The following is a 16,412-nucleotide window of genomic DNA, read 5'->3' as shown; positions in this document are numbered from 1 at the left end:
GGCAACTCTGTCCAAAGTCACATTCAATAAAGGGACTGCTTGATGTTAATGTCATCTGTTTTTCTCACCTCTGTTCCTTGCTCTGCTTAAATAAGCAGATGTTATTGCAGTCTTTTGTTTTGCATTGCTGGATGCCGAGCTGTTGCATCGCCCCTGGCCCCTGTCATTTGAGTAACACGGTATTTGGACTGCACATCCACTGGGGTGGATGCTTTTGAAAGTCCTCCTGCCAGAACATCATTGCTGGTCATTTTTCTACTTTATTAAAAAGTGTATGCATGGTTAGTTTTACCTGAGGTTTATTCAATGCCGTGCATCTGTTATATGGAACACGAAATATTTGTATTGATCTGTGGAACTGGGAGAACAGATGCTGCAGTGTTATGTTTCCACAGGGGTATTTAATAGCACAACAACGAACTGGGGCTTGTTAAGTGTTGTGGAATGTCCAGGACCTGCAGAGATGGAAACTCTTTAAACTGATCCTGTGGGCTGCTAAACACCAACTGAGACTGTCTTAACACAAAGAGTTAAATGTTTAGGCCAGGGACCTGGGAGGCAGGAGGGCTGCTTAGAGCTGCTGCAATCTCTAGCAGGCAGAGAGTGACAACGCCATGAGAACCCAGGCCTTGCAGTGAGGCTGCTCCTTTGGCCAGTGGAGCCTTTATGCTGAGATAAGAACCCAGTTAATGACACACCCGCCAGCAATATCTAATAGGAAGAAAAAGACACTGTTCTGCCAGACCGTGAACGTATGGGATGTTCCCACTGCAAATTCCCTGGATGCCTGTAGGGGAAATGTAAGGATAAACAAGCAGAAAAGCAGCTATTAATGAGAGAGTTGCAAACGTTACACGCCAACTCTCCCCTTACTGAATTACTACTTTCCGTTGGAGGACTTTAAATGCATAACTGAAGTTCGGATTTGGCATTAAAGATGCATCAAGCATCCAGGCTATAAACTGCATGCATTTCTGTTCTTATTTTTTTGTTTTTCTTCCCTCTTAGACTTGCTCAGTCGAGAACAAACCCTCACGTTCTTGACACGGGACTGACAGCTCAAGATATCCAGAGCGCAGAAATGCTTTCACCTGTAGATTGGGATAAAATAGATTCAAATACAGGCGAGAAAGATGATGTGTTCATGTTTTGAAGTCAAATTTATCTAATAGCTGACATTAGAATAACCAGTAAAAGTCTGTGGACTGAATTATGCTCTTCCAGGTGCTGTACACAAGGGACTATTCTGAGGGATCATCACCAAGTCAGATCATGTTATGGCACGACTTAGACCAAAGCTTTAGAAATCTAATGCTGAGAGGTTTTTTTGTTTTTTTTTTTTTTAACCTTTTATCTAAACCGTAAGATGCTCTTGAACGTATTTATTCATAGCTTTGCAGTTTACATACATTATTGGAAGGTGTGTAGAGCATCTACCGTATTTGATGGCAATATACCATGGAAGAACCATCAGCAGTGCCTGTTCCTCTCTGCAAAAGACTATGCAACACCAAAGTCTCTGCGTATACGCATTTCTAGACAAAGATCTGCAGATGCAAATGCAGTTGCAAGCACGACTGTTACTAAGCTACTGTTTCTTGAACAATACATCACCTACCTAGGCTAAGGGGAAGAGAGTTGCTGCAGCTGCTAGCGATGATAAAATCGAAGAGGTAGCAAGAGGTAGCAAAGACGTTGCTTTTGTTGGGAATGTCTGTGATACTCTCACAGTTGTCAATCACCCATACATGTTCTGGCTTTTTCTTTGCCAGCTTCTTAAAGGAATTGATGCTTTTTACCCAAAGATTCTATGAAGTTCTGCACTTTAAAACTTGAACTGAAAGCAGTGGTCCAAAATGGCAAACTAAGCAGTGCCTGTGATATCTCCTCAGAAGCTATTTATCCTTCTTCCAAAACAAATGAACAACAACAACAAAAAAAATGACAGTATTTCAGGTCTCTTTCGAAACTGCTCACATACACTGTTTCTGATACAACTCGAAATACTAAGGCTCAGTTGCATTGTTGGTTTACAAGCAAAGCCACCAGGGAGTAACCAATCTGCTTTTCTAAAGTGTGTTGAAAGTTGCAGGTTTTCTGAATCCAGTAGCACAATAGATTTGTGTTCTTAGCTCTGCTAAGTGGATTTGGCCATGCGTGCCTTTTTACTGTCTCAAAACTATTTGGTAGTTGTTCACTCAATAGACTCAGATGGAATTGGATTAGACAAGACCAGTACTTGGATGTTCAGTTAGCAAAAGGTGCCCCTTTCAGTGGTATTCCAGTCCTCTTCCCCCTATAGTCACATCTGCTGTGAGGCTTAAGAAGCTCTTTTCATCTATTCGTGGAACTGAAAATAAGTAATGGAGGTATAAAGCTTATGCTAATTAAAAGATTAAGTTTAATAATCCTAAATAGTTGCACTGACAGTTTGTAATGTTCGTGGCCTTCTGTGAAGTATACTAAGTATACTAAGCTGTTTTATAGATTTGTAACTTGGAATTTGTAACTTGGACCTTGGTTTTGAAACACTAATTCATTTGTCAGAAAGGTCATTATAATTCTTTGTTTGCTAGTAAACAAACAAACAAAACCTCTTTGTCAGCTTTAACAGTTTATTAGGAAACAGCTGAATGACTCTTAGATTTGATTTTTTTTTTCTCTGTTATTGTGATAAGGTATTGAGGACTTGGGAAGCCAACTCACCATGTCTCTTAGTAAAATGCGTTCCCTGCTTATTCTGCAAAATTGTGTTTAGAGCAATTTTACATCTTGAACCTACTATGCCCATGACTTACTTGATGTCATGTGTAGCATCGCTCTCTTGCGATTGAGGGAATTACTCAAAGTTCATCCATGCTACAGAGGCACACAGTAGAGACATGAACCTAATGGACTGTGAGGCTTTCTCTGTACGTTGTACTTCTCCATTTCTAGAGATTTGAGAGTCATATACTGAAATGCACAATACTATATATGTATGTATATAGTTTTTAAGAAAACCTAATGCTGTAAACAATATCTGTATGGAGAAAAATAAATATTCTGCCATTTTTTGGAGCATCTGTGCTGGCCTTACTTTTACTGTGGCATTTTGTGGAAGTCTTTTGAGTTTTCTTTTTCCCTTTAGGCATAGCAGTAAGCAACGAGAAACAGTGGGAAAAGAAAGTTTCTGTCCATCAGAAGACTGTTTCTGGGGCTATCTATATGGAGAAATGATGGCTGCATTTGGGCACCATGTGGCAGCGCTGCTTCCAGGGCATGCTTAGCGGGACCAGATGTGGCCACACGGGCTGTAGCAGAAGGGCGTGCAGCATCTGCCTCCTATGCCGTGGGCAATGTACTAATGGGGTCAGGAGGTGACTGCAGTCTGCTTAGTATATCTGCCCCTGCTTAGCTAAATCAGCCTCTAGGTAAGGATGATAACAGAAGATGAAAGTCAATGATTAGTCTCATTGGCAGGTATGTGTGGTGCTGGTAACATCAACAAATCAAAAGCATCTTAGCTGATAGTATTTGAGTCACTGTGCACTGTACTTCTCCCTTGGAGGGAGTTTAATAGTTGGCATTTAAATAAAACTGTGCAGAGAATACCCTGTACTTCCCTGCATATCCAGCCTCTCCTTGCAATTCCAGCTTTTTCTGGCTACTAGCTCAAGAGCGGTTGGGCTCCTGCAGCTGCTGGTTAATCACACTGCTAACACTCACCTGGGAAGCAAATGGAGAAATTAATTTGGGAATGCCGACAAATAGATTTAACCTGAGTACAGGCATGCTCCTTGGGCATAACAGAGCTGGGTTCTGGGTGGAGGCAGATGCCTCTCTTCCAGTAGCGTTAGGCTATTGTGAAATTTGCGTCTCAGTGGAGCAGAGACTCCCGGCGCACCCAGCGCTGTTTGCTTACCACTATTCCTTTAATGAATTGTAAACTTTGGTTGTAACCCAATTTAGGACTCAGTCATTTATAACACTATCAAAAAAAAAAAAGTTCATTTTTCTGTTTAAATCGCCTATTCCAGTGCAAGGAGATGTCTCAGATGATGAGTACTGGATGCCAACAGTCTGCTTTTGTGCATAACCGATGGCGGTGCTGAGGTACAAATGGATCTTCTAACTTTGATGTGACTTTTTTTTTTTTTTAAGCGACAGTTCAGAAGCTTTCAGCGCCCCTTTCCTTCACCTCCGCTGGCAGCTCGTGGGAGGGGGAGGCAGGCGTTTACCGAGTGGCAGCAGCCGGGAGGGGGTCCCCGCGTACCCGCCCGCGACGTGGGGCTGGTTTAAAGCAACCGACCGGCCTGCAGCCGCGGCCGGGGCGTTCCAGCCAGGGTCTCAGCCTCGGGCACAAGCCCTTTGGAAGGTTTCAAGTATCCAAACGCTCGTTCCCTACGAGAAGGCTGCGGCTGACAGGCTGACGGCCCTCGGGTGCGCGCAGTTCGACGTCCCGCGGGGCGCCGCCACCCAGCCCTGCCGTAAGCCCCCGTCAGGGCCCCGCCGCCCCTCGGGCCGCCGCTCGCCGTGCTCCCGCGCGTGCCGCGGCGGGGTTGTGAGGGCGCGGGGCCCTTTGGGCCCGCCCTGCCCGGCCCCCGAGCGCCCTGAGCGCCGCGGGGGCCGCGCGGACGGAGCCGCCCCTCAGAGCCCCTCGCAGCGGGGGAGCGGGCAGCGGCCCCCGCCCGCCCCCCCCGCCGCCCTCTGCCAATCGCAGCGCGGGGGGCGCTCCTCGCAGCCAACCGAGGGCCGGCTGCAGGACAGAGGCGGGGCGAGGCTCCCGGCTCAAGCCAGGCAACCGCGGTAAATAAGGGGGCGGGGCCTCGTCGGCCTCCTGGCGTCGGGGAGAGCCAACAGGCGAGGCCGCGCTCCAGCAGGTAGCCAATAACGAGCGAGGGCGGAGCGAGGCCCCGGGTCGGTGGGGGTGCCGGAGTCACGACCGGCAGGGCCCGCGCTGCTGATTGGCTGACGGCGGCCCTGCCTCCTCCTCCTCCCGATGACGTTGGCTGGGGCGGGGCGGGGCCGGCGGCCCTGTCGCAGCGAGCGGCGGCGGGGGCGGCTCGCGGGGCGGGCGGGAGAGGGTGAAGAAGAATCCCCCGAGGAGCCCGGGGCTGGCAGGGGCAGGGGCAGGGGCAGCCCTCCTCGGCGATGGGTGGGCGGGCGAGCGGAGCTCCTCCGCCGAGAGCTGGGCACGCGCTGTCCTCGGCGTCCTCGTAATTTAAGGAGCGCGCCCGAGTGCCGGCAGCAGCGAGGGGTTCTCGCTTCCGAGATGCGCGGGCAGGGCTGAGAAGGTTTTGTTCGCTGTAGGACTCGGAGCCGCTCGGATCTATCGGAGGGGTGAGTAAACAGGGCTGGGAATAGCAAAGCGGCTGCGATCCCATTTCGACGTCGTGCTTGCGGGCAGCGCGGTCTCTGCCCATAGGAGCAGGGATTTTTTTTTTGGCTCCTACGTAGGTCTTTAAAACGCGTTCTGCTTTTTGGAAGTGCTAATGCTTTCCTGGTCTGGAAGTTGGGCTCCGTTTCTTCTAGCGCACCCAAGGAAGGAATGAGAGGAAGGGAGTAACGGCGAGGCAGAGATTTGGGAGAGGGTAGGAATTCACTGGGATCCATTTTGCAAAAACGAAGTCCGTAGGTTTTTCCTCAAGAATTTTAGGCCAAGTCGAGCTTTCCGCATGGATTATTTGTGGACCCCATTATCTCCATCCCTGTGCGTGAAGGCAGCTTCTGAAAGCCTGGTGAGGAGAGAGAGAAATATCCCTGGCCCTGTCTGTCTCGCCCTTGGCCCCGAGCACCCTGCCCGCCCTTCTCGGGCTCCTCACTCCTCGTCCCCTCGCTCCTCGTCGGAGCGCCGAGCCCTGTGCTCGGCCCGAGGGCTGCCCGGCTTCTGGTGAGAAGAGGCCGACAGCCAGGAGCTGTGAGGGACGGCGCAGAGCTGCTCGCAGACCAGAGAGCTGCTGGCAAGTCAGAGAGAGCGAGCTCGTGTGGCTGGAGGGTGGGGGAACGGCTGGGGAGGCTGCAGCTCCTCCATTAAATAAACGCGCTCTTATCATCTTCCCCGCCCCCGCAGAAATGCTGCAGCATGAACCCACCGCCTAGAGGGACGGCCCCGCGCCTCCCCGGCCCCGCGCCCCGCGCCGGGCTCTAAGGCGCCGTCCGGCTCGGAGCCTGCGCGGGGGACAGACGCCGGCAGCGGCCCTACCAGCGGGATGCGCTCACCGCCGCCTTCATGCCGGGAGGGGGAACCCTGAATCGCCGCTCCGCGCCCTGCCAGCCCCTCGGGCCGTCCTCCCGCGCCCCGGCCCGGCGCCCGCTGGCAGCCCCTGCCCGCCCTCGGGCCCCGGGCCTGCGGCGGGGGCCCGCGGCACGGCCGGATCCGGAGCCGTTCACGCGTAACCCGCCGGCGGCCCCCTGCGAAGGCGTCCGCCGCAGCCGGCGGGGCGGGGGGTGGGTCCCTGAGCCCTTCGCTGCGGCAGCCGGCGGCAGCGGCGGCGGGCGCCGCGCGGCGGCTGCGATCCCGTGCCCATGGTGCCGCCGCGGAAGCCGCCGGGGATGCCGGGCTGGCCGGCGGCGCTGGGGCTGCGGCTGCCGCAGAAGTTCCTGTTCCTGCTCTTCCTCTCGGGGCTGCTCACGCTGTGCTTCGGGGCCCTCTTCCTCCTGCCCGACTCCTCTCGCTTCAAGCGCCTTTTCCTGCCCCGCCGGGCGGCCGCCGCCGCCGCCTCCTCCTCGTCTTCTTCCTCCGCCTCCTCCGCCCGCGACGCTGCCCTGCCCCGCGGCCCCCCCGCCGCCGCCGAGCCCCGCCACGCCAGCCCCGCTGCCCCCCGCCGCCTGAGGGAGCAGCTCCGCGCGGCCGGGCCGCCGGCACACACGGCGGCGGCGGCGGCGTCCCGGCAGCAGGTGAGGGGCGACGGGCGGCGACGCGAGCTCGACACGGGGGCGCCCCCCGCCGCCCGGGAGACGCGAGCTCCGTCCCGCTTCGACTACGAGCGGTTCCGCCGAAGCCTTCGCCACCCTGTGCGGGGCGGGCGGCCCGGCGAGGACCCCGACGCCCGTGCCCGAAGGATGAAGATCAAGGAGGTGAGAGCCCCCCGGCTTGCCGTCGCCTCCCCTCGCGGTCTTCGGTCATCCCTCGCCCTCCCCCCGTAGCCGCTCTCTTACCTCTCCTCCCCTCCGGTCTTGTCACCCCCTCTCCTTTCCCCCGGCACCTCTCGGTGTCCCTCACGGCCTTGACACCTCTCCTTCTCCTCAGTCACGCTCTGTCCTCCCCTTGCAGCCCTGTTGCCCCACTGGTCGCCCCTTGTGGCTGCTTCATGGTGTTGTTTCCCCTCACAGCCTTGCCCCCCTGCCCCCCAATCATTCCTATGCCTGCCCCACAGCCTCACCCCCCCATCCGCCATCCCTCGCCCATCCCACACAGCCGTGTTCCCCAGCAGTCTCCCTGTGGCTTCCACCCACAGCCTCATTTGCTCCTAATCGTGCCTCATTACCCCTGCACTCCTCATGCTCCCCTCATTTCCCCAGAGTTGCCCTGTTCCCATTTCTCAACCAGGCCACTGGAAACTCCCCCTTCCCGCCCCCTTTTCCCATCTCCAAGGAGGATGACATGAATCAGGGAAGGAGGGGGGACAGGACAGGACATCTCTTTCCCTGGGGGTGTCCTGCAGCATCAGTTCGCTCCTGTGATGTGTCAGCGGGTCTGTGTTTGCCTGTGTATGCACACCTCTGCTCTCACTGGAGGTAATGTTAGGGTACACAGTAAGGTTTAACTAGAAATTAGAATTAAACAAAAGGAAATTTTATTCCGGTTGTTACTGAGGGAAGAAAGTTGCTTGGTGGGAAGTGGTTGTGGTTGTGCAAAAGGCTCCTTCCCTGGGTACAAACACAAACCTGGTTGCTTCACAGTATTTGAACACACAAAAGCTTGTAGGAGATGATGAAACTGTGCTCGTCTGTGGGCATGGACAGATGGGATGCACTCACGTGGTCATGGGAGAGGAGGCTTGAGGCTGACTGTAAGTTATTTTGTCACATAGTCCAGGTGCAGTTGGCTCAGGACTTGTTACCTGTAAACAGTGGCCTGAAGATTGCTCTCATTTAGACCCCAACATGCCTGGGTAATGTTGGCAGAAGGGTTACATGGATGTAACGGAGGGGAGAATTTGGCCTGGTGCCTCCAGTTTGGGTATAAAAGCCTAGCAGCCATACAGATACTGCAGTGCAGTCTGTGACCTAGATAACTTAGAACTATAGATTCTGCTAGCATTAGAATGTGTTTGCCGTATCTCTTGCTATGATGAATAAAAATCTTGTAATAACTTTTGATTCTGTAAGTGATGACAATGAGTAAGATATGCAGATTTAATTACGCAAAGTACTAATTTCCTGATTTCCTTCTGTCACAGAGGTGTAGGCTATTCCATAGAGATGCTGACCCATGTTAAATAGGGATGGAAGAATAAGAATACCAAGGGCTTTCATCTACAGTAATCTGGGTTTTAAAAACACTTATAATCAGGAGGAGATTTTTTTTTTTTTTAATCTTGTTGGTCATTAAAACAAAGGCTGCAGCTAATTCTCTGCCAGGCAACCATAGACAACACACTCAGGGTACTGAGTTTCTGTGTGGTCCCACGTGTGATTGAACTATGCTTTTATTCTGCCTTTTGGCTTCAGGGGAGTCATAATATTACAGTACCTGGCCCTCTCACGTGCTTGGAGCTATGGGAATGTGTGCTTTAATAAATTGTAGAGTATGATAGTGTGACGTACTCATGAGTAACCCAGCTTCCACTTTATACAAACAAATCAAATTGGAAACCAAATTTATGAGAGCTAGTGGAATTCATTCCTTCATTTGTTTATCACTTTGTTTGCTTTATCGCATAAATACTCTTTATGTGATGTGAGAGACGTGTGTTATGTAATGTGTGTAGGTAATGTGTGTTAGGTAATGTGTGCTGTAGCAGTGAGTCTCTCTTCTCTCCTTCTTCCAGAGCTGTAGGCCCTGTAATTCGCTGAAATGTGTTCTGAACTGTCACGATACTTTAGGTTTTCTTTTTCCCCACTTTAGCTGTTCTTACAGGTCAGCAGATTTGTAATGGGCAGGATTGATATGGGTGGAATATGTTGATCCCCATCTGCCTGCCAGAGCCTAGTTGAAAGCTAGGAGAAGGGCTGATGCCAAACACAGAGACTTGGAACTTTGTTTTCTGATAGGACCCTTCAGTCTGAGCAGGGGTCTGAGCTATCTCCTCTTTTCCACCCAACCTCTAAGCTTTTTGAAGCCAAAGAAGAGGGTATGACAGTAGTATCTGGGCTGCTATCTGTGTGCCCTGTAATGTGGCACTGCAAGGTCTTTTTTTCTGCTTAAAAGGTAATGTTGTCCAGAGTGTAAAACTCCCCACTGTGGTGTTGTCTTCTTTACTTTTGTTGGGGAAAGCTCTGAGCAGCACTAGGGGCACCAGAGCCGTTTGCAGATTAAGGAGCCCAACCAGAGGGTATATCTGCTATGCTGACTCTGTGCTTTGAATGCTGTGTTTCCTACTGGTGCTGAGCTGAACAAGAGGTGGATTAGCAAATTTAAATTATATGTATGTCTGTTAGAGGTAAGTACTGCAATGAGCTGGGCTGACAAAGGGCAGGCAAGTATTCTCCTTTGCACTGGTGGGTAACTTATCGGAGTGGCAGGCTTCTTAGGTTTAGTTTATCTTTTTAAAGACAAGTCCAGAGTCAATAAGCAGTTCTTTCCCTTAGAGGAAAAAAGAAAACACCTGTATTTCACAGGCTACTTTTGCAAAAGGTCATTGGTTACCTGAAGAATTGCCTAGGATATGCAGCTGTGTGTTATTGTGAGCAGCCAAGTACAGTGGGCACTCAAACCTTTTGAAGAAATTTCCAATAAAATCATATAGCCATCTCCCCACGTTAAAGGTTGGGAAATTAAAAAAGATCTTGGATGCACCTCTTAAACTGACTTCTGAAAAACGTATTGGTTCTATAATTGATTAGTCATGCATGGCTTCACAGGGAATAGTATTTGGCACATGTGGGAAAAAAAAAACAGCTAATGACTGATGTTCAAAAACAAGCACAAAAAATGTATTTGTAGTCAGAAAGTGACTGCAAAGATGCCACAGTGGGAGTCCATATTTATTCGCTTTCAACAATTTCCAGATCAAATTGGCTCAGTGAAAAGTCAGAATGATTTTCCTTTCAACTGCTGCTACTGCAAGCTCAGCCTCAGATCTGGGAAAATCAAACTCTGTGGTTTCTGTCTTTTGCATCGTAACAAGTAATAAAGATTTTGCTGTTGGAGCTGAGCTGACAGTTTTGTTGATGATGGATGAAGCAGAACAGACTGCTTCTTGCAGTCCCGCTCCTGCGTGTCTCATAGGTAGGAAAGTGGTGTGGAGAGAACAGAATGCCTATGAAATATTTTTATGCCAACCCTGCAAATACCATCTAGTGCTTAAGAACAACCACTGCAACCAGCTAGACCTGCAAGTGTCCATCGAAGTGGAATAAGCAGGCTTTCTTAGGAAGTTCTTAGGAAGAACTTCTTTACTGAAAGGGTAGTTAGACACTGGAACAGGCTGCCCAGGGAGGTGGTGGAGTCACCATCCCTGGAAGTCTTTAAAAGACGTTTAGATGTAGAGCTTAGGGATATGGTTTAGTGGGGACTGATAGCGTTAGGTCACAGATTGGACTCGATGATCTTGAGGTCTCTTCCAACTTAGAAATTCTGTGATTCTGTGATTCTTCCAGTCATGAACGTCAGAGAAAACAGGTGAATGCTGAAATAGACTTGCTGGTTCTTTCACTCTTCAAATACAAAAGGCAAGTTTCCTTGCCTGACATCAGAGAATACCTAATAGTTTAACTTGACTGAGTCCATTATCCCTTTTGAATAAGTGAATATGTAAAATTCCCAAGTTTTTCAGTCCTTTGCTGGAATTGTACTCTTGAGTTTGAACCATACATTCATCTCTCTCACGATTAGTAATACTGAAGTGTATTTATTTTGCACTACAGTTGTTTTCATCCTGGCTTTTCTTTTTGTTTCACCTTGTTGTCCTCTTGTAAGACAGCTCTAAAGATGTATTTGCTTTTGAAAATTGGAACACAGGAAAGAAGCCCATCAGAGTCCATGCACAGAGTTATCCCGCGTCATTCTGCAGGTTAGCAGGCACCTGTTAAGGTAGTCTTCTAAACACAAATATGTTGATGGTTTGTCACCAAAAGATAATTGACAAGAAACAGAAATGTTATTGGGACTTAAACTCTTGTGGAAAGTTGTTTGGTGTTGGTGGTTGAGTTTGATTTGTGTGATTTTGACAGTCCAGACTAGTGATCCCTTCTGTAGTGAAAAAGAGCATCTTGTTGTGGCAGAGCTGGGGAAGTCTTGCATTTTATCCGTCTGAATCTCTAAGGGAGTTAATAATTCTTCCCATGTTTTTAAGTTCCTCTTTCCTGAAGTTTCTTCTCTTCAGTTTTTTATCTTTCCTGTATCTTTACCTCTCCATGCACTATTCACTTATGTTTGCTGGCACAACATCTTCACTTTTCTCTGCATCATAGAAGCTATAGTTAGATTTGTTCTTAGACACTTTTTAGACAATTTTTTTTTTCATAGAATCATGGAGGAAATAAGCTGATGGTACTGGAGTGACCAAATAGCACAAATAACTGCTATTTCTATTAGACTTTTCCAAAAGCTTTGATTCTAGGAAGTGGAGAAGATGAGACTGAAGCTTTTTGCCTCTACTCAACCACCGTGTGCTTTGGTCTATACTTAGAATTTGTTCTCAGAAATGTTGCCATTCTCTTACAATTTAGCATCTCATTAAGACACTGTAACTGCAAAATCAGCTGCTTTTGCTGACATGTTTCCAGATTTAGATGCAGCTGGATTCAGCCGTGTCTTAATGCCTGAGATGGTACTGTCAACTGATTTTTTTAAATTATTTATTTTTTCCCCCCTCTTTACACAGTTAAATCTAGTTGCGTTAGGAATTTAATTAGGAGTTAGTATAATTGTGTTTTTCTACTCTTCCTCCCATTCAGCTTTCCCGGCAGGGGCAGTGAATCAGGAAGACTCAAGTTCTATTTCTGTCCTTATCACTAACACTAATGACTTTGGGCTGCTAAGTGCTGTATTTTTCTTGTTCCTCCAGTGCAGATGTGCCTGCTAGTCTTGCCTTTTTTCTGATTGTGGCAGGGAGGGAATGCTTGCCTCTGTTGATTAGAGGTGAATAACCAATCCTTAGTTTGGCCTCTCTTTCTGGGAACAGCAAGCAGAAGGTGAAACTTCTCTTTTTCTTCTTTCTAAATGCAGGATACCGAAAGGTGCCTTGTGGCTATGTGATGAAAGATAATTTCTTCTAATTTCAAGAAGAATTCCTCCATTGCTTCCAGTGATGGAGATCAGTTTTCTAAGCAACGGACTGCTGTGTCTGACAATTTTGCAGGAGAGAGTGGGCTGTGGTGGTGAATAATGCCATGAGAACCATCCATGCAAATTTGAAAACAACCTGCCAAGGCTTTGCCAGGCCTACCACTTGATTGAGTTACTCTGTTTTATTTACTTCTAGATAAATTATTTGCTACATGTCACTTTACAGTATCTATCTATCATCTAACACTAAATAATCAGCAGATGTATTTACAGTCAATAGGTTGACAAGGTTTTGAATTTTATTTTAGAAGCTGTTACAAAGAGCTGGATCATATGGGTGGAGTTGCATATTCAGTCTGGTTCTTCGGGTATAGAAACATGAGCTTTTACCTTGCGTTTAAGGAAAAACTGGATGAAATAATGGCAAAAGCAGCTGTCAGAGAGCTGACGCTTTCCTGAACTTTGAGCTTTGTTTCGGAGGATATATTTGTAGAAATTTGCTTTTGAGGAGGCAGGAGTTAGTTGTTTTTTGTTTAGTTCTTTTAAAGAAGAGTAGTGTGAGTGTGCATGTGTGTTAGAACTGCTGCCTTGCAGTCCTCAGGGAAAGTTTAATGTGCTGAGCATAGGCGGGACAGTTCATGTATCCCAGAAGGAATTGTTTGAGTTGGAACAGGTTTCTCAGAAATTGCCCAACCCATCTGCAGGCTGTCTCTTAGGAAAACACTTCTGAGTTTTGATAGGAAGATGCCAAAATGCCATAGATCTCCCCCTTCTTCCTTATGAAGGTATTCTGTTAATTAATAGAAAGAAAGCTTCTGTGCAGTGCTAGACCGTTTTCTTTGCTTGCTCACCACAGAATTAGGTGCATTGTGTACCTCTGTAGTGTTGCTTTGCCAAGTTGTATGTGTAAGTGCTGTGAGGTGGGCAGATAAGATGGTAGGTGGTTTTGGACTTTGAGTTTCATAATCAGAATCATAATGAAACGTGAAAACTCAGAAATTAACATCCATGTATTTAGGTATGTGTCAGCTTTGGCCTTATGTTTTTATCCCATTTTAATTATTGTTTTGAAATATCAATGCTCCTCACAAAGGTCAGTAATCTAGAGATTGAGGCGTGTTTCCAAAATTCCCCCATGGTTTGCACAGCCCAGGCCAAAAGTGGATTCTCAGTGTGTCTAATATTGTGGTACTTCTGAAATGTTCCATTCCCAAGTTTTGCACCAGGAGCATTGGGTCTAAAACACCTGAGCAAAGTGCTCCATGCAGTCCCAGTCATCAGTGTTCCACGCAGATTAAGCTTTTATAATTAATGGGCCATTGATTGCCGGTTTTAGCAGTGACTGGGCAAATATCATCCCTTCCCAGAACTGAAGTTCAGAAAACTTTTTGTTCCATTAAGTGCTTTAATTCAAACTTTCTTTTTGCAGATGATGAAATTTGCTTGGGATAGCTACAAACAATATGCATTTGGAAAAAATGAACTACGACCACTGACTAAGAATGGCCACATTGGTAACATGTTTGGTGAGTTCTGCATCAATTCCAATGTAAACTCGCTGGATTTTTAAGGTCATGCCTGCTATTATGTTAATTCCTTTCTATGTAGTGTGGTGAGGGTATCTGCAACACCTTTGATCTATCTTCTTTCCACTTTTATGAAGTGATACACACAGCACAGCTCCTAGGAGTTACCTACCCCTGTCTTATTGCTGGGAATATCGTTCCTACAGGCGTCTTTGAATGCTCAGACTGTATCACTTCTGTGTACAGAACAATGCTAAATCCATGCATTGTCTATTAAAACATTAAGTCAGTCCCAACCTGACAATGCTGCTGTTTGTTTAAGCTTATACATGTCAGACCAAACTGAGCATTTTCTCTTGCATTGCTCCACTGTTGAGCAGGATGTAAATTCCATGAAATATTGAATGAGTGAACAAATATTAAATTTTGTTTTATACTATGTGGTTACTTGCTTGCATAATTTTACTCTTTAACAGATTACCTTTTTTAATTACGTGAGCCAGAATCTGCTTTAGCAGCCCTTTCTCACTCCTCTTTGGAGAAAGCTTGCTATCCAGGGTTCTTTTGGCTTCTTTCCCCAGGACTGTTTTGCAGAGATTTTCCTAGATTCCCTCATCCAGAGTAGACTGGAATAGAGTTTTTTAGTGATCAAATAATCTGTGAACTTTATTTCCTCGGGGTAAAGGGATTCGACTACTATAGTAGGAAGAAACGTTCCCATTTCTGTTTTTGCACTCTCTGGGTGTCCTAGCCCTTCTCTTAATCAGTTTGTGTGACATGCAGCCTCCTGTGGAAGCCTCGTTAGCTTTGGGGAACTTGGGATTTGTGTGAGAGTGGGTGTTTGAAGGTGGAAATAGCATCACATATCCTGTAGGATGGCCATAATCTTAAAGAGCAGCAGCCCTGTTTGGCCTCTGAATTGCAAGTGCAGATAGCCCTGATGGAGATGTCAGAGGACAGACTGGCTTGCAGTTTAACCACAGCACTGGGAGAAACCTTAGGGTTCTGCTTGTGGCACCACTATCAAATCCTTTAATTGCCATGGATAAGGCACTTGTCTCTTTAGTTCCTGCAGAAGTATCGGAAGAGTTAACTGTTTGCAGTATCTGTAAGTTGCATGGAAGTTGCATTAACAATTGTTGGGGTCTGGAGGAAGCAGTTTGGGAAGAATGCATTGTAATAGCACAGGCTGCGAATGACCAGCCACTGCTCTTACTCATTCTCACTTCCATCAGGAGCAATGATTTGTGTTTGTTCTTCTTTTGTCATCTTCTTTGCACACCCCAATAATACTGATTCCTTACTTAAGAATTTGCATTAACTTTGGCACATAGTTAAGCATTTTGCAACTTTTCCATTCTGGCAAACTTGTCAGAATTCCTCAAGGAGCATTCCTGTAAACAGACGAAAATGCTGAAAGCTTTTAAATGCATTTATCATGACAAAACAGTTGGCAGAACTTAGGCTTGTTTGTAGCATGTCTGTGAGCACTCTTAAGGAAAATGGTTTGGAGCACAAGAATTTGCAGCCAATTGTGGAAGAGAAAGTACATGGCATATTTCAGCTTCTCAGTAGTCTTTTCCTCCTTCCTTGATACCGTGACTATGGCAGATCACAAACTCAGCTCAAGTCAACAGTGTTGTAATGTTGAAAAAGAAACAAGTCTCACCTCTGGATGGGTAACTAGCGTGTGTTTTACACAAGGCATGGAAAGGCTCCCATTCTCCACACTGGCAGAGACTCAGCTAGGACAGCGTCCACTTCAAGAAACATTTGGCTCATCTGGAGAGTTTGGAGGGGAGCAACTGAGGAGAAGGCCGTAGGATGTGACCTACAATTAAGCTGGAAAGGTCTGGGGTTGCTAACCCTTGAGTGGATAAAAATGAAGAGAACTTGGTATCAGTTTTCAAAGACACAGAGAGATACTGCAATGTGTAAGACAATAAACCATTCTCCATATCCATGGGGAGAAACAAAGAAATCACAGCTTAACTTTCATCAGGAGAGCAGGGTCAGACACCAGCACAAGCTTTAAAACTGTAAAGCACTGAAGTAGAATACCTGTAGTGACTTTCCAACTTTGGATACCTTATGGTGGATGGCTTAAGAAGAGTAGAAGTAAATAACCTCTCACTGTTTGTTTTTCATTTTGTGATTACTCACTAAGATGAATGAGACTTTTTGGGGACCTGCAGTTCTCACAAAGATGCCCCTTGGAGATGCACCAAAGTGATACTGGGGAAAAAAAGTGATTCATAATATGCTTTTTGGTGGTTTGACTCCCTGCAAACCCCCAAAGCTACCTTAGTGACAAGAGCACATCACAGTTACAATTTTGGATGTACACAAAAATCAGGAAATTAAAAATGCTGGTTCCCGTAGCAACCAGGATGCAGCCTGTCAACAGAGAAGAAATGTTCTCGCCTAGTCAAAAGGTGTAAATTTTAATGCCTGAAGGCAACTTTTATCTCCAGATGATTGAAGAGGGCCTCAGTGAAGTCGATGAAAGC

The 16,412-nt window shown here is 47.2% G+C and overlaps 1 protein-coding gene across 7 annotated transcripts in view; it reads left to right on the top strand.

Annotated features, from left to right (window-relative positions):
• Positions 1–16,412, top strand: part of LOC119713574 (low density lipoprotein receptor adapter protein 1) — a 65,036-nt gene that overhangs the window by 15,754 nt on the left and 32,870 nt on the right. For 3 of the 7 annotated variants that reach the window (XM_072027445.1, XM_072027446.1, XM_072027447.1), the window contains exon 8: positions 13,806–13,902. In XM_072027445.1, coding sequence (XP_071883546.1) covers positions 13,806–13,902 — 97 coding nt within the window. Of the gene's footprint in view, positions 1–1,008; positions 3,061–6,507; positions 7,060–13,805; positions 13,903–16,412 lie in introns of those variants that run through there. The other 4 variants (XM_038167155.2, XM_038167154.2, XM_072027448.1 and 1 more) reach the window with 2 other exon arrangements.

Source organism: Anas platyrhynchos, chromosome 24, assembly GCF_047663525.1.
Source record: "Anas platyrhynchos isolate ZD024472 breed Pekin duck chromosome 24, IASCAAS_PekinDuck_T2T, whole genome shotgun sequence".
Classification (NCBI taxonomy): Eukaryota; Metazoa; Chordata; class Aves; order Anseriformes; family Anatidae; genus Anas; species Anas platyrhynchos.
This window is presented reverse-complemented; position numbering and strand designations above follow the sequence as displayed.